The sequence below is a fragment of the Manis pentadactyla genome, chromosome 4 (assembly GCF_030020395.1).
Source record: "Manis pentadactyla isolate mManPen7 chromosome 4, mManPen7.hap1, whole genome shotgun sequence".
NCBI lineage: Eukaryota > Metazoa > Chordata > Mammalia > Pholidota > Manidae > Manis > Manis pentadactyla.
In genome coordinates, this window is record NC_080022.1 from 23,987,298 (window position 1) to 24,009,828 (window position 22,531).

The 22,531-nt window shown below is 39.5% G+C and overlaps 1 protein-coding gene and 1 long non-coding RNA gene across 8 annotated transcripts in view; one reads left to right on the forward strand and one right to left on the reverse strand.

Moving 5' to 3' along the window:
* The window catches only part of LOC118912278 (uncharacterized), a 42,896-nt gene extending 42,516 nt beyond the window's left edge, over positions 1-380 (reverse strand). For all 3 annotated transcript variants that reach the window (XR_008996957.1, XR_008996956.1, XR_005024762.2), the window contains exon 1: positions 244-380. This is a non-coding gene — a long non-coding RNA (uncharacterized LOC118912278). The remainder of the gene's footprint in view (positions 1-243) is intronic.
* A 215-nt stretch (positions 381-595) lies between these two features.
* The window catches only part of KHDRBS1 (KH RNA binding domain containing, signal transduction associated 1), a 35,792-nt gene continuing 13,856 nt past the window's right edge, over positions 596-22,531 (forward strand). For all 5 annotated transcript variants that reach the window (XR_005024760.2, XR_005024761.2, XR_008996954.1 and 2 more), the window contains exons 1-8: positions 596-1,123; positions 13,719-13,843; positions 14,647-14,763; positions 15,891-16,037; positions 18,702-18,835; positions 19,316-19,517; positions 20,040-20,107; positions 20,888-20,946. Coding sequence is in view for 1 of the 5 variants with exons in the window: in XM_036885154.2 (XP_036741049.1) it covers positions 742-1,123; positions 13,719-13,843; positions 14,647-14,763; positions 15,891-16,037; positions 18,702-18,835; positions 19,316-19,517; positions 20,040-20,107; positions 20,888-20,946 (1,234 nt within the window). In the remaining 4 variants the exon portion in view is untranslated. The remainder of the gene's footprint in view (positions 1,124-13,718; positions 13,844-14,646; positions 14,764-15,890; positions 16,038-18,701; positions 18,836-19,315; positions 19,518-20,039; positions 20,108-20,887; positions 20,947-22,531) is intronic.

The window sequence follows — 22,531 nt, forward strand, 5'->3', positions numbered from 1 at the left end:
TTCCAGTCACCTATAAGATAATTTCCAGAAATGCTTCTGAAAGCATGGACTTATTAGGGGTTCGATCCTGAAGGAAAAGGGATGGTAGTTAAGAGCTTTGAATGGGGGAAGCAAAAATCTGAGGGAAGGAAAGGCTAAAGGCACCAGGTTTTTTAGTTTATGACATAATGGAGACCTACGCTAATTTGCATATAGCACCCCCCAGGATGAGGACAATGCTGTGGGAGACTGTCCACTATTTACCTTGAGAGAAGGGCCCTGCACGTAACAGGTCTCCGGCCCCACACTCCGCGAGCTCGCGCGCAAGACAAAGACATTCCACAGCTCCCGCCCCCTCCGCACTCCGCCAGAAGGGGGAGGAGACACGTGTCCTGCTAGAGCAGAGTCACGTGGAAAAGAAAACGAACGAAGCCCGCGGCCACCTGCGCAAGCGCACAAAGCTCTGGCCTGGCGGGCTCGGAGGGAAACCGAGAGCGAGGAGGCGACCTGTCCGGGGTTCCGCGGTGGTGCGCAGGCGCCGTCGTACGTCTGGCGACTTTGTTCTCCGCGGAGAGACCCAAGGGCGGTGCCGGTGGCTGGCTGCGCACGCGCGCCGCTTCATTTCCGGTGCTCTCTTTCGCTGGGTCGCTCGGGTCGGCTTCGGTCGCCGTCGCTCCCGCTCTCCCACCCCCGCCAACGGCCGCTCGGGCCTCTGCCGCCGCCGCGTCGCTTCCTCGATCTCTCGATCGCACATCCTCCCCAATGCAGCGCCGGGACGACCCCGCCGCGCGCATGAGCCGGTCCTCGGGCCGCAGCGGCTCCATGGACCCCGCAGGTGCCCACCCCTCAGTGCGTCAGGCGCCGTCTCGGCAGCCGCCACTGTCTCACCGGTCCCGGGGAGGCGGAGGAGGCCCCCGGGGGGGCGCCCGGGCCTCTCCCGCCACGCAGCCGCCACCTCTGCTGCCGCCCTCGGCCACGGGTCCCGACGCGACAGTGGGCGGTCCAGCGCCGACCCCACTGCTGCCTCCCTCTGCCACTGCCTCGGTCAAGATGGAGCCGGAGAACAAGTACCTGCCCGAACTCATGGCCGAGAAGGATTCTCTCGACCCGTCCTTCACTCACGCCATGCAGTTGCTGACGGCAGGTAAGCGGACCTCCTAGGTCCCTCTGGGTCCCCCAGTCACCCGGGGACATGGATGACAGCGGCTTTGTTCCTCTTGCTTCCCGCCCCGGGGACCGAGGCATTCATGAACTCCCCTTCTCTCCCCCTCATCTTAAGGAGCCTGGATTCCACATTCCCATTCCGGCCCAGGGTGCTAGGGAGAGTTTCTAGGCTGCAATGGAGGCCGGTAGGGGACTTGGCGATCTCTTAGTGCAAAGATCTTGATGGATAGTCCTGCGCTCTCCGCCTTCTTGCCGACCCTTTCCCCTCCCACCTCTTGCAGCTGCCGGGCTCTCCGAGTGCTCAGATTCTTCCAGAAGTGAACCTTTATCTCCCCTTTTCCCCAAAGGGAAGGCTTTTTTGATGGCGGGTGGTGGTGGGCGCCTTCACTGAGAGTGTAGAAGGTGAAGACAGCCTGAGCGGGGAGGAACCGTGGGAGGGAAGGTCGAGGTGAGGTGGGTTGAGGTTGGAGTGCCCTGTCCAGCGCGCCGCGGTCTCTGGGGTCGGGTCGGACTTAGCGGTAACTGGAGCTTAAGTTGCTCGGAGAAGTTGCTGTGGGAATCCGAGCTTGGGGTTTTCCGGACAAGATTTTCAATTTCGGCGGATAAAATGATAATTGCTACAGAACCGGAAGGTTGGACACTTTATATTACAGCGTGTGTTCACCATCATTCAAGAAAGGGGATGGGAGGAACTTCAGTGAACTGGGTTAGAGGTAGGTAAAGGTGTTTGAGTGACATTATCCAAAGAGATGGACAAAAATTGAGAGAAGTTGCATGATGCTTGTACTTGAAAGGCTGAGTCTTGTTTTGTTTTGTTTTGTTTTTTTGCTCCAGTAGTAAAATGGATTAACAGTAATAGTCTTTTGTTCTCTATACTAGCGCTCCTTCCCTGCTCTCGACTGGCCAATCACCTGGTCGCAGCGATTTTTCCATAATGCCATCTGTTTTGCCCTCTCTTCTAGTTAGAACGTTGTTATAATAAGCATTTCTTCTGATAATTAAGTTTTGTTAAGGAAGTAAAAACACAGCCTTCAGCACTGAATGAATAGTTGTACTCTTTGGCAAGGTTGATACAATGGACAGATGGTTAGGAAAATTTCCCTCCCTTTGTTCTATATCTCCCAACATTGGTAAGGGGTCTTTACTTTTAAACACAATAAATAAAGCAGGCTGTGGTCAAGAATAAGAACATTTAGGTAAACTGCTTACATTTTCAACTCAGTGCTTTACTGTTCTGTAACAGATTGTTTGAAACATTACTGTTCAATTCTTCTGGCAAGCTTTTTGAAGGCAAGGAATGCTTCTTATCTTTATATATTTCATATTTTGTCTTGCAAATAGCAAACGCCAGGTGTTTGATTGAGTCTGAAAGCAAGTACATGCAGATGTAGGAATGTCATACTAAATGGTAAAGGTTGACTTGTTAGTCTAATTTTTATTTCCTAAAATCTTTCATCAGTCCAGGTTAGATGTATAGGAATAAACTTTAGAACCTTAAGGTGTTGGCTTGGGTTTCAAATTCTGATGCTAAACTAGTGAGCTACTCTTGAGAAACTTTCTGAACCTCAGTTACCTCATCTGTAAAGTGGGATGGTGAGGTCTTTTTTGGTATCATTAATCTACAATTACATGACCAACATTATGGTTATGAGACTCGCCCCATGTGTAAAAGCCCTAGCACAGTTTGTTTCCACCTATAATCAGCAGATAACTTGTCACCACAGTTTTCTCCTAGTTGTGCTAGGTACTGCAAAAGGTATGTAAATGGAAGATATTTTTTGCCTTTCTGACAACACCAAATGCCCAGCATCCTCTTTTAAGTAAAAGATGGTTTCTTAGGGTAACTATCAGAAACTATTGATCCTTTAAAGTTGCTTACATCTTTACCCTTCTTTCACTGCTTAAATTCTGTTACAAGAGAGTGCTCTATAATTTTTTGACTTGGGCTTTTTTAATGTCTTTTAAACAAACTGCACTTCTAATTGGAGAAATGGGATTGAAGTAATGCTAGCTAATTGAGAGAACAGACTTGGTATGTATGGATACTTAGCATGGATAGGTCTTAATATATGTTGGACCAGGCTTTCAAGGTATTTTTGAATGATCTGGAAAAGGGTTTGTGGTAAAGTCAATTCTAAGAAGACAGAATAATAGTATTTAATCTCTGGTGAGGATACATGTAAGAAAAATAGAACTAACACTGGGCTGGTAAGTCTGAGCACTTTACATCAAATATTTAGTCTTCACAATGATACCATGAAGAAGTTACTCTTATCACTTCTTGCCACTTTTTGTTTGTTTGTTTTTTCCATAGCAATTTTTTTTGGTATCATTAATATACAATTACATGAGCAACATTATGGTTACTAGACTCCCCTCATCATTGTCCCCACCACATACTCCATTACAGTCACTGTCCATTTGCGTAGTAAGATGCTATAGAATCACTGTGTTGTACTGTCTTCTCTGTGTCGTACAGCCCTCCCCGTGCTCCCCACCCTACATTATGTCTGCTAATCGTAATGCCCCTTTTTCCCCCTTGTCCCTCCCTTCCCACCCATCCTCCCCAGTCCCTTTCCCTTTGGTAACTGCTAGTCCATTCTTGGGTTCTGTGAGTCTGCTGCTGTTTTGTTCCTTCAGGTTTTTTTTGTTTTTGTTTTTATACTCCACATATGAGTGAAATCATTTGACACTTGTGTTTTTCTGCCTGCCTTATTTTACTGAGCATAATACCCTCTAGCTCGATCCATGTTGTCACAAATGGTAGGTTTTGTTTTCTTCTTATGGCTGAATGGTATTCCATTGTGTATATGTACCACATCTTCTTTATCCATTCATCTATGATGGACACTTTGGTTGCTTCCATTTCTTGGCTATTGTAAATAGTGCTGCAATAAACATAGGGGTGCATATGTCTTTTTGAAACTGGGCTGCTGCATTCTTAGGGTAAATTCCTAGGAGTGAAATTCCTGGGTCAAATGGTATTTCTATTTTGAGTTTTTTGAGGAACCTCCATACTGCTTTCCACAATGGCTGAACTAATTTACATTCCCACCAGCAGTGTAGGAGGGTTCCCCTTTCTCCACATCCTCACCAGCATTTGTTGTTTGTCTTTTGGATGGTGGCCATCCTAACTGGTGTGAAGTAATACCTCTTTATGGTTTTAATTTGCATTTCTCTGATGATTAGCGATGTAGAGCATCTTTTCATGTGCCTGTTTGCCACTTCTTACCACTTTTTGCAGATGAGGAAATCAAGGCACATAGAGATTAATAAATTTGCCAGAAGTAATGAAATTAGCAAGCAGCATAACTTGGATTTGAAATCAAGTCTGGGTGTGGATCCTCATTCCTAACCCTCTCCAGCCCCCACTCTAGTACCTGCAATAAATTATACTTTAAAAAATAATATGGTACTAATTGGACAAAATACTAAAATCTATTTGAACACAAAGTGCTAGCTAACAGGGCAGTGAAGATGACAAAGCCAAGATACAGAAGGAGGAGGAAACCCAGAAAACAGAGCCTAGCACTTGGGACTGTGACTCCTCTGGGCACCAAAGAAGTGATGCAAGACCCAGACCACTCTTCCTTCACCAGCCACATACCTCTCCCTTTTCCTTTCCCAGCTTTATTTTGCCCTTACCAGCATCGGTGCACCATATATTGTAGTTATATTTGTTGACCACACCTTCTTCACCCCTCCTCTTTCACAGCTAGAAGTCAGCTTCATCAGGGTAGGGATCTTTTGTCTGCTTTGTTCACCACTGTATTTCCTGTTACTGAAGAGTGCCTCACCGAGTGGCCTCTTACTAAATATTTCATGTATGAATATTCATCTTCACTGCATGATGGAAAAATATCAACACAATTCTGAGAGATTTTGATTTTGAATATAGACTAATATATTAGCCAAACTTATTTTCAACTATGATGACAACTTATATTTGCAGACATGCAAGTGTACCCATGTTTGTTTTCTGAAACCAAAACAATTGATCTTTGTGTTACATATTTACATAATAAACATAAAATGCTTTTATGTATATTAGGTGTCCTTTTTCTGCTTTGTACAATTAGGAAAATAGAAGTTTGTATAAATGACTCAGGAATAAGTAAACATTTTGAATACATTAACAATCCCTGGAGTATCTTGAAAGGATACTCAGAAATGCATTTTCCAGAAGCACTTAGTGAACAACATTTACAAAGTCTGTTGAAGTTTCAGAATAATTAATTCCTTTACTTTGTTTACAGTATGCTATAGCAATATATGTAGACATTCCCATTTTATTCTACAGGGCTAGCAAAACCTGTTACAACTAAAAAGTAGAATTGCAAAGGAATTATAGACCAAAATATATGTTTAAGTGTAAATATTAGGAAAGAAAAAGGTAGAAGTTATCACTCTTTATAATATAATGGTTGTTTACATAGGAAAGTGGTCATTCATGTAGCTAATTATAAGATAAAGGTGTACAAATCAGAAGGTTTCAGATGTATGAGCAGTAGCCAACTAGAAAAGAATTGACATGATCTAATTTTTACAATAGTATCACATACCTTGAGATAAGCAGTAAAAATCAGTTCAAAATGTATGTGAATAATCATAACAAACAATAACATGAGTAATTAACCTTTGTGTAGAGCGTGCAACATGTGCCATTGGTGTGCTTCTCATTAATTCATCTTTCTGGCCATTCTGTGAGGCAGAAAGAATTTTTATCTCAATATCACAATTGAGTAATACTATAATCACATATTGTCAACTTAAAATTTTACTGAAGGTGATAAAGGAAGATCTGAATAAAAAGATACATGCCATGTCTTGGCAGTGAAGAGGAATTAATGTTAAACAAATGACAGAACTTCCAAATTAACATGTTAATTTTTTGCATTTCCCAAATTAATTTCAACTGCATTTATTATATTTTTCAACTTGACATGTTGAATATAAAGTAGCTAAAAGAGAAATGAAGATAAATGAGAAAAAAATTTATTTTGGGAACCAGATGATAAAGAAAACCTGCAACATTAATAAAAATTAGACTTAGGGCTTGCGAGGATATGAATTAGAAGGAACTCTTAAACATTGTTGGTAGAAGTGGGAATTAGTACATCCACTTTGGGTAACAGTTTGGTATTTCATCTGAAAGCTGAACATTGAAATTCCTTAAAATTCAGTAACACCAATCTTGGGTATATATCCAAAGAAACTTTTGCACATGAATGCCTCATTCATAAAATGGTTGCACCTTGTTCACAAAATGGTGCAACTTATTTCACCATTGATTGGATACTGTGAGATTTTCAAAATGAAATATTTATGCAGCAATGAAAAGGAAAACTACAGCTACATGCAACAACATGGAAAATCTTGGAAATCTGATGTTAGGTGAAAAAATATGTCCCACAAGGCTACATTCATCCAGTACAATATGATTTTTCTAGAACTTAATGCTATCAAGATGAAACAAAATATGTTAGCATACATATATCTCTGATAAAGCAGCTTTTTACAATACTAAGCATGTTTACCATACGAGTCAGCAATTGCCCTCTTGAGCATTTATTCCAGAAAAATTAAAACTTAGATTCACATAAAACCTGTACATGAATGTTCATAGCAGCTTTATTCATAATAATAGTCAAAAACTGCGAGTAAATCATATGTCTCCAATAAGTGAATGGTTCGAAGTGGTACATCCATACCATGAAATACTACTCAACAATAAAAATAAATGAGCTATTGATAAATGAAACAACTTGGGTGGATCTCAAGATAATTATGCTGAGTGAAAAAAGCCAATCTCAAAAGATTACATACTATATAATTCTATAATTTAGCATTCTTAAAAAGATAATAGAACAAATTAGTGGTTACCAGTGGTGAGGGATAGATGGCAGGAGGTGACAGTGGCTGTAAAAGGATAACATGAGAAATCCTTAAAATGGAACTGTTCTGTACCTTGACTGTGGTGGTGGTCACATGCAAATATGTGCATGTGAAACTGGTGAAATCTGAATAACGTCAGTAGATTATGTTAATATTAATTTTCTAGTTATAACATTACAGATAGGCAAAGTGTTATGGAGAAAATTGGGTGAAGGGCATATGAAATCTTTCTTAAAACTGCATATAAATCTACAAGTATCTAAAAAGTTTTTTGTTTTTAAAGAAAAAACCCTCTAAACTCTTAATTGTCGATATGCAGTAATAGGGCTTGCCACTCTCCTGTCATGTAAATTAAGTTCCTCAGAGGGCTCTTAGCCCAGGCTTTGGGGGGATTTTTTTGAACCAGTACCCACAGTTAAATAACGTTGTATATGAAATACTGTTTGTGTCTTTTTCTGGGGTGCTAGTCTGTAGTTTTCATCAGGTTCTCATAGGGGCCCACGACCCAAAAAAAGATTAAGAACCTATTGCTCTGTGCTCTTGTCTAAAGCAGTAATTTGATAAACCGAAAGTTTAATACAAAGATAGAAAATTACTGAACTTGTGATTCCAAAAGGTGATACCAACAGAAAAGGTATAGGGCAGAGAATTATAAATTTAGTAATGATAAAAGTCATATGAATCATTAAGGGAAGGGAAGTTGGTGGTGTTAATGGTACATTTCTTTCATTCAGTAAATGTTTATAGATAGCTATTTGTGTATTAGGTATTGAACTAAAATTGGCAGATACTCAATCGAGTGATGGAAGGGGTCTAGAAATTCATTAACGGGAAGGAGTGCTGGGTTAGAAGTATGAACCGAGTGCATTGAGAGTCTATAGGAGGGCATGACCCCTATATCCTGTGAATCATCTTAAAAACACTCTACCTGCATGCCTTAGTCAGAAAATCTTGACCATTGTCTTGTTCATTATGTAGCCCTTATCAAATATTCAGTTAATGGAATGTATGTGGTAATCTGTTTTTAGTTAAGCCAATCCAGTTTGTAAAGTTTATATGTAATATTTCCAAACTTCTCTAATAATATTTTTGTGTTCATTAAATTTCCTTTTTTCTTTCTGTTTGTTGTTGTTGTCAGTTATCTTCCTTTTTTTAAAAGTAAAATTGGAAGACCAAGAGAGGCTTAATGACTTACTGAAAGCCACGTACCAAAAATGTAGCAGAGCTGAGAGTCACTCATTTCTGTCGAGTTTCAAAACTCATGCTCTTTCCTCTGAGACATACATTTAAGAAACAGTCCTCATCCTTCAGAGTTCATAATCTTGTTGTGGTAAGACCTACCAAAAAAGGAAAGATGAAGTTGTAGTAAAAGATAGAGTAAAAGAAATGCCACAAGATTAGTTGAATTTGCTCTCACTGATGTAAGAAATAACCTGAGTTTATGTACCTGCTCTGTCACTAATTATTTTTGTAATCTTGGACAAGTTAGTAACTTTTCTGAGCCCAAGTTTCTTGACCTGTTAAATGGGTATAATCCTGGTTATAAAGACAAAATGAAATAAATACAAAATTCCTGACACATAGAAGGCACTAGATAATATAATTATTGTAAGCGTCTGGCTAGGAAACCATTGGGTTACCTCTCTGTGTTGTTTACACCTTTGCTCTTCTTTGGCTCTTGGGACATCCAAGGTCTCCAGAGGCCCAGGTAAAGATCATTTAAAGGAGTTAGTTTCAAAAAGGTTGTCTGGAAAGTACTTTTGCCTGAGGGTAAGCCATTTTTAGGCAACTGTTGCTTGATTTTTTTTCTTCCCATTACAGCCTGCTCCTAGCTCCCCAAGAGAAGTGAGGCCAAGGAAAGAACTATGGAATTGAGAAAGAAAAGAGACCAGGCAGCTGAACATCTGAGACATCTCCAGAGCCCTTGCATTGCCTTTAGCCACATGACAGTGTCTGAGGGTATAAACTTTAATTCCCAAACTTTCTACCAAATCAGCTTTTTCTTGCTTAAAGTGCCGCTCCCTTCACAAACCCCTGGTTGAGAGGCAATAATAAAACCATGAGGTTTGAAGTTAGAGAAAGCCTGGGTTTTAATCCTTATTCTGGTACTTTAAGAGCTTTGTGGTTTAGAAATTCAGAGGAGTTTCAGGATAGGGGTAGTAGCAGCTACTTCATTGAGTTATTTTTTAGGATAAATCAGGTCATATTTTTACAGTTTTTGATACATAGTAGGCATTGAATAAATGCTCAGTCCTTCCCCTCCCAAATATAGAAAATGACCCTTATTAAAGGCTTTAAATTGCTTCTCAGTCTTATGCTTTCTAGGCTAAACTCTCCTGAGTCTTCAATTCCATCTTATTTAAATAATTATTCTCTGAATTATCTAAAGATGCTTTAATATGCTTTTTAAAATTATGAGATAAATTAGACAAAGGGATTCTAATTAAGATCTGGCTAGTTCAAATATAGCAGAAGGATCCATGTTAAAGAAAGGCCTTAAATTCACAGGACATGTTACATTGCATATAAACAAATTTTTCTACTGGGTTCAGTTTTTGCAGCCCTCTTCCAGAGTGAGTATAACAGATTAATAGACTTTGTCTTGTACTAACCAAGTGAAGTTTCTGGAAACATACAAAATACAGCTGGAAGACCTAACTAGATGGCAGCAATTAGGACACACAGAGGTAAAATGAAGTATATAATTTGTTCCACATTTTTAGAAGCTTCTCAGTGGTGTTTTCAGATCAGAAATGTGCATGTTTGTTTCATTAGGATTTTTGAGGATTGAGAACTCAGTTTCCAGCCTAGAAACAAGAAGAGATGTATTCAGGAATGGTAGGCTCAAAACTAGTGATGACTAGAAGTTAATATTAGCAGTAGGTGGGAAGGGGTGGAGATCAGGATATACCACCAGTAAAACAGCAAACAAATAGGGTGTTGAATGAAGTATTTGGTCTGTTAATTAAAAGGTCAAATTTGTCTTCTGTTCCAAGCAATGAAATACAGGAGTGTGAAGAGCACTGGCAATTATAGTTTTCTCATAGGAGTAAAGGTTTGGTTCGGAATATTTACAATATGATTAGCAGTTTTAATTTTGAGAAAGCAAGAGAGTTTTGCTTTTGAGCATTAAGTAAGTTAGTTAGCTCACTATATACTATAATACATGAATTGAGCTTTTTAAAAAACAGAAACCTTCAATGACTGGTTAGCCAGAGACAGGTAAGATCCCTCAAGGGAGGAACAACCTAAGACAGGCACAGTCTCAGGGGGGCCATCAGGTGAGAAATTGGGCATCAACAGAGGTGAGGCTTAGAACCTCACCCCCACTGTTTTGAGAGAAATCTTCTGCATCCGTGGATGTTTTGTTGCCCTTGTCTAGCTTGGATTAACACTTAGTCTACAGGCACACACCTGATCAACTACATCTGCCCTCTTACAGCACTAAACTGTGTTTTCTACCTTTATCTTGCATCTATCTACCACTTCAGCATTTTATTAAAAATAATAATAATAATAATAATAATAATAATAAGGGAGAAATGTGGGATTCACTTATAAAAATCAAACGAATAATCATAATTGACCTGATTGTTTATAGTTCATGATGCATGATCAAAACCGAAAGTTTCTGTGATGACTGCCCTTGCATTGTTCACCATGTAAGAACTTAGTCACTATGTAAGAACTTGTTCACCATGTAAAAACTTGTTCGTTATGCTTCAGAAGATTGGAGACTGTTGAGAATTAGGCTTGGGGTTGATTAATGATTGTGCATTGAGTCCCCTATACAGAATTTTATTGTTGTTAACAACCATATGATCAATAAATATGAGAGATGCCCTCTCAAAATAAATAAATAAATAAATAAAATTCAGTTTTCACTTTCACCTTTGGGAACACAGTGTTGAATACCTCAGCTTAACCAAATGAAATGGGAATGATTGAGTTGATCACAATGTGTGACATAATCTTCATACAAAAGTGTGAGGGTTATACTTCAAAGGGAAATGTCAGGTTCACTTGTTTTAATGGAGAAAGAATTGGAGACATAAAAGCTTTTTAATATTGTATTCAATTGAGAATAATCCTATGGAAAATTGAAAATAACATCCAACAACTTTAATACTGGTTTATATGAAATTGCTGGGTCAAGCATTCCAACATGATGTTATTGCTATGAAATAAATTTGGAAAAATCAAGAGAAAAAAAAAGAAACCTTCAGTTTGAAATTCTAGGCTCTCATGAAATCTGTCAAAAAAGTAACTTTCCTTCATCTGCGTGCTTCACAGCTGGACTCAGCCTACGCAGTTTTATTTTTAAAAACTGTTAAAGGTATAGATTTTAAGACTGTGCTTAAAGTAGTGTGTCTTTATACCCTAAACCACTCGTTTTCAAAGTTTGGTTCCTACACCAGCAGAATCAGCACCACTTGGTAACTTGTTAGAAATGCAGATTCCTAACACGAACCCCAGACTGGAGATGGGCCCCAGCAATCTAGTTTAACAAGCCTTCCAGGTGATTCTGTTTGAGAACGCTTCCTTTAAAATTATAGAAAATAAAAACACAGTGCAAAAATATTATATAAAGAGAACATTCTGTATTATTTAGAATGCTCCACTGTTTTTAGGGAGAGTAAGTTTGTTTCTTTGACTGTCCTCAGTGGACCACAAAACCTCTTAGTTGCTCTTCATTACCTGCACACTCTGTCCCATCTCTGTTAGTACTTCTGTCATAGCACTCAACTATACTTAATTGCCAACTTCATAGACTGGCAACTCCAGTGAATAAATATAGCGAAGATGGAACTATATCTGACTTGTTCTCTTGTATCTCCCATACATTATAGCATAGATGCCTGGCCCTTAGTAAGTCCCACAGGGTAAATTATTATACATTACTCTCTTCATCTGCCTTTCCATAGGAAATACTCAAACACTTGGCAATCACTGAATGATAAATGAAGTCCCCTAATGATAGGAAATCTCTTTATATGTTAAGGTTCTATCTGATGAAACTGCCTTAACCTGCGAATTGAAATTAACTTAGTGCATTTTTTTCCTTTAGTACATTGACTGAATTTGGGTTTGATAATGATGACTATTAAGTACTTTCTAAGAAACAGGCTTTAATTAGCATATGTACATATGTTATTTTATTGTGTCTTTATAGCAACCTCATAAGGTAGATATTGCGCCTCCACCTTAACAAATGAGGAAACCAAATATCACAGCAATTAAATAACTTTTCAAAGTTTACATCAGTGAGTGGCAGATAAGAATCAAATCTTTCAAACTCTTAAGGACGACTGCATTCAAAGCACTACTGTCATAGTAAAATTTTAACAGCGCTCACCAGTGTAGGTGTAAATTACTGACTTTTATCTCTTCATCAAGATATGACTGTGATGCAGATTTTTTTTAGTTCACTTATCCCCTTTTTCCCATCTCTCCCCATTAGTTTTGTTAAACCCATTTATTATTTTATTTTATTTTATTTTTTATTTTTTATTAAGGTATTATTGATATACACTCTTATGAAGGTTTCACATGAAAAAACAATGTGGTTACTACATTTACCCATATTATCAAGTCCCCACCCATATCCCGTTGCAGTCACTGTCCATCAGTATAGTAAGATGCCACAGATTCACTATTTGCCTTCTCTGTGCTACACTGTTTTCCCCATGATACCCCACACCATGTGTACTAACCATAATACCCCTCAATCCCCTTCTCCCTCCCTCCCGACCGCCCTCCCACACCCCTCCCCTTTGGTAACTACTAGTTCATTCTTGGAGTCTGTGAGTCTGCTGCTGTTTTGTTCCTTCAATTTTGCTTCATTGTTATACTCCACAAATGAGGGAAATCATTTGGCACTTGTCTTTCTCCGCCTGGCCTATTTCACTGAGCATAATATCCTCCAGCTCCATCCATGTTGTTGCAAATGGTAGGATTTGTTTCTTTCTTATGGCTGAATAGTATTGCATTGTGTATATATACCACTTCTTCTTTATCCATTCCTCTACTGATGGACACTTAGGTTGCTTCCATATCTTAGCTATTGTAAATAGTGCTGCGATAAATAAACATAGGGGTGCATATGTCTTTTTGAATCTGTTAACTTATGTTCTTTGGGTAAATTCCAAGGAGTGGGATTCCTGGGTCAGATGGTATTTCTATTTTTAGTTTTTTGAGGAACCTCCATACTGCTTTCCACAATGGTTGAACTAGCTTACATTCCCACCAGCAGTATAGGAGGGTTCCCCTTTCTCTGCATCCTCGTCAGCATTTGTTGTTCTTAGTCTTTTCAATGCTGGCCATCCTTACTGGTGTGAGGTGATATTTCATTGTGGTTTTAATTTGCATTTCCCTGATGATTAATGATGTGGAGCATCTTTTTAAATCCATTTATTTTTAAGAAACATTTGAATGTCTCTGAATCAGAGGCTTCAGGTTGGGGAGAAGAGCAAACTGTTCTTATTAGAAGCAGGCTCTGAGTTTCCTAATGAACTTCATACAGCTTGGTGCTTTCAGCCAGTCGCTGCCTGAACCCAGCACACTCAATCTGAACTGTGGTCCCCTTATACAGTACTGTGTTTTATTGCTTCATGCAGACTTGGATATATGCTTTTAGTTATCGGATCAAAACTAAATTAAATTCTTTTTGTCCTGTTCAGAAATTGAGAAGATTCAGAAAGGGGATTCAAAAAAGGATGATGATGAGAATTACTTGGATTTATTTTCTCACAAGAACATGAAGCTTAAGGAGCGGGTACTGATACCTGTCAAGCAGTATCCCAAGGTAAGGCAAAAAGTGCCTCACTTCTTTGAGTTGTCTTTGTAGATGTGAGAGTTGTGGGTTATTAAAAAGATTCTGGAGATTGTGATGCATCAGAAACTTAAACCTGTGAAGCTTCTCTCCATACTTTAGTGCCTATTTCTAGCAGTTGAAACATCTAAGTCCATAACTAATAGCATAGTCATATCCAAGAAGGAAATACAATCATCTTTTTTTTTTATCAAAAAGAGTTTCTCTCTCAAATGATTGTTCAGACTCCAAGTTCAAAGAAAAAAATTGAATCCTGAAGAGTTGTTCTCTGCAAGACTGACATGGAATCTAAATAAAGGATCCTTGACAGGATGAAGTTAATTTTATTTCTTAAAGTTTTACTTTCAAATAAATACTTACTTCTCCATCTCCCCTTCCTCCTCCTTCTCCTTCTCCTCCTTGTTATCCTTTTTTTAGGAAAACAATTAGTTATATAGTTTACCAAAACCAATGCAACCAAAGGGTGCCGTGTCTGGTCACAGACAATATGGCATTGCCTTAAAAATGTTTATGTATGTCAAATTACTAAGGGTTGCAGTATGATAATATGGAAAGAGCACCAGACTGCATCAGAAAAAAAAGCAACTTTACTGCCACTTTCTAGTTGTGTAATTAAACTTAGGCTAATTTAGCAGTACAAACTCAATATATCCCCTCAGTAAAACAGGAATGGTAATACTCTGTTTTACAGGGTTGTTGCAGATCAAGTGAGATAATACGTATGAAAATGTTTTAAAGGCATGTATATTTAAAAATCCATTTTTATTTTCTTTCAGTTCAATTTTGTGGGAAAGATCCTTGGACCACAAGGGAATACAATCAAAAGACTTCAAGAAGAAACTGGTGCAAAGATCTCCGTGTTGGGAAAGGGCTCAATGAGAGACAAAGCCAAGGTAAGGACATATCAGTGAGGCAAAAAGATACCCCACTGCCTTCCAATAGCCCAGGGTCCAGTATGGGTGCCTTAAAAGCTAACGCCTTATATACACAGAATGTGACTCTTTTAAATGTAAGAGTTAATTGACTTGCTTAGCTTTCTGGAAGAACCCTAAGAAGAGCCTAACTATGACCCACTGATTGTTTTCTTTCTGTTTTTTGATTGCATAGTAATGGAAACAACAGTAGCAACTTGGGCACTAGTAAGCTTATCTGTGAAAACTTGGATGGGGAGTTAGATGCACTAAAACTTACACAGTGTCTTTAAACTAGTGTCTATAGTTAAGACACTACAATGTGAACAATGCATTACCTTTCCAGTAACATAGAAGAGTGAGAGCAGTAGTGTAAGTACAGGTGAGTCTGAGGTTTAGTTGTCTGGGGTTTTCTTTTATAGCCAGCTGGAATGTGAGGCCTGCTAAAAGAAATTATTCCAGAAGGAACTGTGAGTAATTCTGACAACAGAATCTAATGTTTATTTTTTTCCATTATAAGTGCCAAAAAACTTCCCACCAAAACACAATAGTCTTAGCTTTTTAGGATCAACATTTAGATGAGACATACCACTACAGCCTAAAAACTTAATCTTTCAGGACTCCGTTTATTGCTGCCTGATTGACGAACATTGTTTTCTCAGACCCTCTTTTTTTGTCTATTCACATTCCTCACTGAATGAATACAGTTAGGGCTGAATCCCCTAGAACTCTCCAGACCATATAAGCAAAGAATAGCTGGTCCATTAACAGCTCTATCTGGGGTTTAAAAGCAAATGCTTGGCAAATAGGTGTTATTTGAATGGAGACTGGACTTAAGTTTGTCTTTTCTGTACTTTCTAATAAGAGCTGCAATGAATAAAATACACCAGGAATTTAAGACAATAGTTAACTTTTAGCAGCAGACCAGTTGCAGGTTTAGCAGGTTGTGTAAATTTATGTTCTCCAGAGCTTGTTTTACTTCCCTCTTATATTTTACTATTTTCCTTAGACATTGGGTTAGTTTTATTGCTGTCCCTTTGACCTAGATGTAAAGGTGTTGTTTTCTCCCTAGTCCACATGATGTGATGTTTTTTGGTATTTTTCCACAGGAAGAAGAGCTGCGCAAAGGTGGAGACCCCAAATATGCCCACTTGAATATGGATCTGCATGTCTTCATTGAAGTCTTTGGACCCCCATGTGAGGCTTATGCTCTTATGGCCCATGCAATGGAAGAAGTCAAGAAGTTTCTAGTACCTGTAAGGAAATCCATATCCTATATCTTTATGAACAAGAGAACTGCTGAGGCAGGGATTCTTAACCAGGATCTCTGCATAACCTGAAATTGCATACCAAATTCTGCATTTATGTTCATTTTTCTGAGGTGGTCCGTTACTTGTACCTAGTTCTCAAAGCACTTGCCCCAAGGCCATTCTACCCCTCCTTGTCTAATGTGGTTTTAGTTGTATTTCTGTATCTGTTTTTATTACCTTGGGTCTACAATGTGTCTGGCATTCTAACATCTGGTTAACAAAGATTTAACAGGGTCTTTGCTGAGCGAAGTATTTTGGTACTGGTGTGGAACCAGGAGGTTATGACAGGAAAATGACTGAGATAGTCATAAACCCCCTGCACACAAGGGTTTATATTCTAGATTTCAGAGTCTAGAGGATAGTAGCAAGAAGCTTCTAGCAGCCAGTGTTAATGAATTAAATTCTGACCTAGGGGCATTCAGGGCTTCCTCTCCTGAAAGAGTTTACTCGGAGTTTGATTTGAAAAAGGCATGATTGTTACAGGCTTTGACTATTGATATTAAGCCAATTCTTGTGCAGCTTTCAGATTGTAACTAACGCCCATGAAGAGTTGGGAGAGACCAAGTTACCTGTCTTGCTTATTAACACCTGGTCAAAGGGTCCATTCTTTTACTAGGTAGAAAATGGTATGATTTTTGCCTTTTAGCAAGGCCTGGTAGTTGTCATTAACATACTGCTGTTGAATATTTAATAACTAAGAATGAATCTGAAACCTTAGGAAACATTTGGAATACTATTCAACTAGAATTGAATAAGCATCGTATTTTTATTGCTGTATTTATTTTATTTGCAGAATATTTATTTGCAAAATAAATCATATTTTATTTGCAGAAACTAAGAGGAAGTGAGATACAGTTCCTGGTTTTCTTATATATGTAAAATGAGGGAGTTGGAACTAAATGTGGTGTCAGAGGATGTGAAAATTGAGCAGAAATTTATAGGCAGTGTATACCGATAATCCTGAGCTCCAAGGATTACAACAGTGTCTCACATGTCTCAGCAGCTGCTTTACTTCCAATCACCTCATCTTCATTGGACTGTTCAACATGAAACAACCAATTAAAAATATCCTAGAGATAAATTCAGAGCTGGTAGATCTTCCCTTGAGGGATTATATTTTCATCCTGAGCCACCCAAGTTTCTGAAGGACTGTAGGGGAATGCCTGTCTCCTCTTTATCTTAGTCTCAACATAGTTCTCAAAAGGGTCAGGCTCACAAAGCCTCCCTGTAAGTGGATCTTCAAAAAAAAGACACCTGCCACGGAGCTCTGGGTTTCTCAGTGTTGATGGTGGCAGTTGGAAGAACCTGAGCAAATGGGCTGTCATTGGTCACTTGATTCTCCAGCATGTCTCAAGGAATAGTAATGTGTAAGGTAGGAGGAGGTGAGGAAGTGAGGAAAGGCGTCTCTGTGGTGACTAGAGTCTTCTATTCTTGAAGCTATCTATATCCACATGGGATATATAAAAATGCATGAAGTATTAAAACTGAATGGCTCTCATCAGGAAATATGTGAAAAGATTTTCAGGTGGCATATGACCCAATTCTTCCCTCATGTGAAGAAAAAAAAAAGGGAACCTATTTTGGATCCATGACCAGAACCCTCCATTTTCCCCTTAGAACCATTACCTGTACCAGAGAGACTTCCTGGTACAGTAGGAAGAGCACTGGATTGGGAGCTTTATCTGCATCATCTTGGACAAGTTATTATTTCACTTTCTGAGCCTCAGGTTCCTTGTTGATCCCAAACATTTGTTAAGTATCTGGTAGGTGTCTAATACTGTGCTTGGGTCTGAAGTTACAAAAATGACTTCTAAAGAGCGTACAATCTAGTGAGAAAGACAGACAAACAATTTTAAAATAATGTGGTAAGTGCTTGGATAGAGAAGTTTACATGGTGCTGTGGGAAAAAAAGAATGAGTAGGGGTGGTATCAAGAGAAAATTTTTTTAAGAGAGGTAATATTTTAGGTCAAGTCTTATATGTTAGATTTCCTCAGGTAGACAAAAAACGCAATACAGTCCAAAGATTCAAAGCCTAGATTTTGAAGACAAGTACTGAATTCACATCTAGAGTTTGCCACTTACTAGTTCTATGTCCTTAGGCTGATTGCTTTATATGCCCTGCATCTGTTTTCCCAACTGTAAAATGGGAAGGTCTGCCTCCTTAATTTAGGGTTATTTTGAAAATAAAAAGGAAAAATTTACATAAAGCTGACTATATAGTTCCCAGTACATAGAGCTTAAAGCTTAATTAATGTTAGTGGCTTTTACTGTTCCAGGAAGAGAAAACTATTTGCAAGAATGGATGTATGTAAGAGTATGCCAGGTTCTGAACAATAGGTTGTTGACATGGCTTGAAAGGAGGTTATACATAAAGAGAGGATGGAATTGATCTGGAGAGCTAGGCAGGGACCATTTCATGAAGAGCTTCATCTGAATAATGAGGGGTCTGTCATCAAGACTTTCTTCATAGAGGTGACAGGTAGGATGCCATTTGACTTCAGAGAATGCTTGACCTGAGACGTCACCTGGGCTTTCAAAGCTGTTCTTAGCATCCAAGGCTCAATGTGAGCTGATGTTGCACAACACTTCTCATTACCTTTCATTTGCAGGATATGATGGATGATATCTGCCAGGAGCAGTTTCTCGAGCTCTCCTACTTGAACGGAGTACCAGAGCCCTCTCGTGGACGTGGAGTGCCAGTGAGAGGCCGGGGAGCTGCACCTCCTCCTCCACCTGTTCCAAGGTAAAAATAATAGAGAGAGCCAGACACAGGATGTAAGTCAACTGCTAGTACCATCTCTCTCTTAGTGGTTCTCTTATCTCCTGCCAAGAAGGGATACCAGGATTTGTATATTGCATCAAGAGTGCAATTCTAGATCTTGGGCACTTTGGCCATAATCAAGTGCAGCAGTCCTACTAAAACTTTTGGTCCTTTAATTTTGGATAGTTCTAGCATTTTTAAATGGTCTCTGACTTTAGGATTTTACTTGCTGTGACTGACCTTTTTGGAGTGTTTAGATCCACCAAAGCAATGTACTGATGAGACATGTACAGGTGGCCTGTGGGGCCTGATGCATCTAGTACCTTACATTATGCCCTTTCATTCCTCTGTCTTTTTAAGGCATCTTAAAATCTATCTAGCTCCAAAATATGCAAACATATCTGAACTTTAAAGCAGCCTATTTATAAAAAGCTCCATTTAAAATGAATTTTCTTTTTGCAGGGGCCGTGGTGTTGGACCACCTCGGGGGGCTTTGGTGCGTGGTACACCAGTGAGAGGAACCATCACCAGAGGTGCCACTGTGACTCGAGGAGTGCCACCCCCACCTACTGTGAGGGGTGCTCCAGCACCAAGAGCACGGACAGCAGGCATCCAGAGAATACCTTTGCCTCCACCCCCTGCACCAGAAACATATGAAGAATATGTAAGAAGTTTGAACAATGTGCTATTTCCCAACGTCTAGAAGGTTGCCAAAGGAAGTCGAATGACAGGGCCTTGGCCCTTGATCTAGATGGTGGGGACTGCTTGTAAGATTTAGAATCTGCCCTCTTTTGCAGTGAATGTTAAACTATGAGATTTTTCCATTTTAAGCATAGTTTTCTATATGTGTGTAGATTAAACCGACTATGCCTTAATGTAGTGTTTTGCTAAGGGGTCTCCCACTGCAATTACTGATAATAGTAAAGTTCAGCTTTGGACCTTATTTCTCGCCCACACTTGAAGGGGACTTTTTTTTTTTTTGGTTGGTTGGTTGGTTGGTTGGTTGGTTGTTTTGTTTCATTAAAGAAAATAATAACTCTTTCCCTTTTGACTGTTCCACAGTGGGTATTAACATTTTGGAGGGAAATTCCATGTTCTCATGCCTTCCAGAAGCCTGCCATATGATGGGATATAATTACCATCGCTACTCTGTGTGATTCTGATTATTTCATATTATTTGTTCTAGGGATATGATGATACATATGCAGAACAGAGTTATGAAGGCTACGAAGGCTATTACAGCCAGAGCCAAGGGTGAGTCAGGCAATGGAAGTGCTGTTTCATGTTCTCGGGATGGATGGAGTGAGCTGGAGGAGCTGAGAGATTGAGGCAGCACAAATCTAGAGAGAAGTATGGCTCATTTTTTGAAGTTACCTCCTCAGCTTTTGTAATGTGTAAGGCATATACTTAGATAAGCAAGGTTGGGTAACTGAATCTTAAATTATAGTGTAGAATCTGGGAATAGTGACGGAAAATTTTCTGAGCTGTGACTATATGGAGACAAAGGGAAAAATCCCTTTAGTTATTTTGATTTATTATTTTAAAAATATCACAGCCACTTTAACATTACATAAAAGTTTAAAAGGAACTAGACTCCCACCGCCAAACTTAGGTTTGTTTCTGCACTTAAACGTTTTTTGTGTGTGTATGTATCTTACCTGCGAGTGAAAAAGTATCTCCTAATTCTACAGTGGAAATATAACAGTTCCTTTCATGTTTGTTGTTCTCATCCAGTGAGCCCTATGAATCCATGTATATGTGCACTATGGTTGAGATGGTCACTTTTGGATTGTGCTTTTTCAGTTTAAATTGTGTGGCATCCATTTTTCTTTGCAGTATTTGCCACAATTTTTTTATGAAAACATAGTGATACAGGTCTTGGAGATACTTTGAGGTTTGGAGATGAAACATAATGAGCATTTTCCTGTCATATGCACACAGTAAAATGACTGAAAGAATGGAAGGATTTGGGAGAAAGGTGAAGCTGAAACATAGTTACTCTGTGGCTCTTAATACTCTATCTTTGGCTTTCAGGGACTCAGAATATTATGACTATGGACATGGGGAGGTTCAAGACTCTTATGAAGCTTATGGTATGTCTTTATTTCTGTGGTGGGGCAGAATGTGCAAGTAAGTGCCTGGGAGAATGCTGGTGACTGAGTTACAAGGGGTCAGTCACACACCTAAGGAGAAACCTTAGAAGGCCAAGATGTCGGTAGATGTGACAATAGGAGTCCTTACTTAAATTTTGGAGTGTGTGACAGAAAGAGGACTATTCAAGTAAAAAGGGGCTACTGTTACTCTTGGAAGGCTAAGCAAATGTCTTAAACTGGGGCCTGGGTCCAACTTGGCCTGGTTGGAGCAGCAGACTTTTAAGCTGATATTAACTTTTTTCTACTTTAGGCCAGGAAATGGCTAGGCCTTTGCTGCTGATACCTAGGCCACACTGGTAGATAACAGGAACTTAATCATATCCAACTTTATGCTCTGTCACACCTCATTTATAAAAACAATTGTGAATCTCATTGTAAAAGAAATGCTAGCTCAAAGGGACCTAGGTGGCAAGTAGCTAGTCAGAGCAGGGTGGGGGCAAGAAAAGTGCCTGTTAGACTCAGAATTAGAAGCTGTAGGGGCTGCTGCCAATTCAGAGCAGCACTGGCACCAAGCTCCTTATTGACTTAGAGACATCTCAGCTCAGTCCTTGATCCCAAGAGAATTTTAGAGGCTGGAATGACAGTAGGGCTAAACTGCCTTCCCTGAGGTTTGGTTGAAAACACATTGCTCAAGAGTGTCCTCAAGAGCCAATTATGGCCCTGTATTAATGGGCCCCAGAGGGAGTACCATGTGGCTGTGGATGCAGAGAGGGCAGCCCTTCAAATGTGATATATTTCAACATACCTGAGGGAATTCCAGAGTCCCTGACAAAGGGGCTCAGCAGTTGGCAGTTCACTTTAAGGTACTAGTTGACAGTCTCCCTTTACCCGCAACTAAAAAGGGGGAGCCTCTTCAGGCCTCCCACAGACAGACAAGCTGAGCTTAACTCCTCAGCACAATGTGTAGTAGTCACTATCAGCTGCTTGCCCAGGGAAACAGTTTTTACCAGTTCTAGCTAAATGATACTGGACAGCTGCCATCAGTAACACTGCACTGCTCTGCTCCTATGCCACTGTTTAGAAGGGCAGTATGATTGCTCCAGGGCATTTCCCTCCATTGTTGAGGCAGCACAATAGGGCCTCTGTATGTGTTTGACTAAACTGCATTTCTCTTTAGCCTGAGAAAAGACTGGACTGAAAGAGGCAGGCTGCTCCTTGTACTCCTAGTATGATGTTGCCACAGTTAATCTGTTCTGACTTCTGCCTTTATAAAAACAGAACTAAGAAAATAAACTGTCTTACTAGTAACCAGAAGCCACTTGGGAAGTGATGGACATATCTATTATACTAGGGATATAAACAGACTTAGATAGGGTTCTGTGGGCTTTAGATCCAGATAGGGGTTTTAGACCTATGGTAATGGAGGCTGATGTTTGTGAATGCAGGTCCCCCGAGAAATACTTCAGGAATGAACTGGTTTGTGTAAAGTATGAGGCTGAGTAGAATAAGCTTATAAACACAACTTATTTTCATAAGAGGTCAGCCCTAGAAGTAAGTGATCATCTCCCTTGGGCTTTTCCCTATC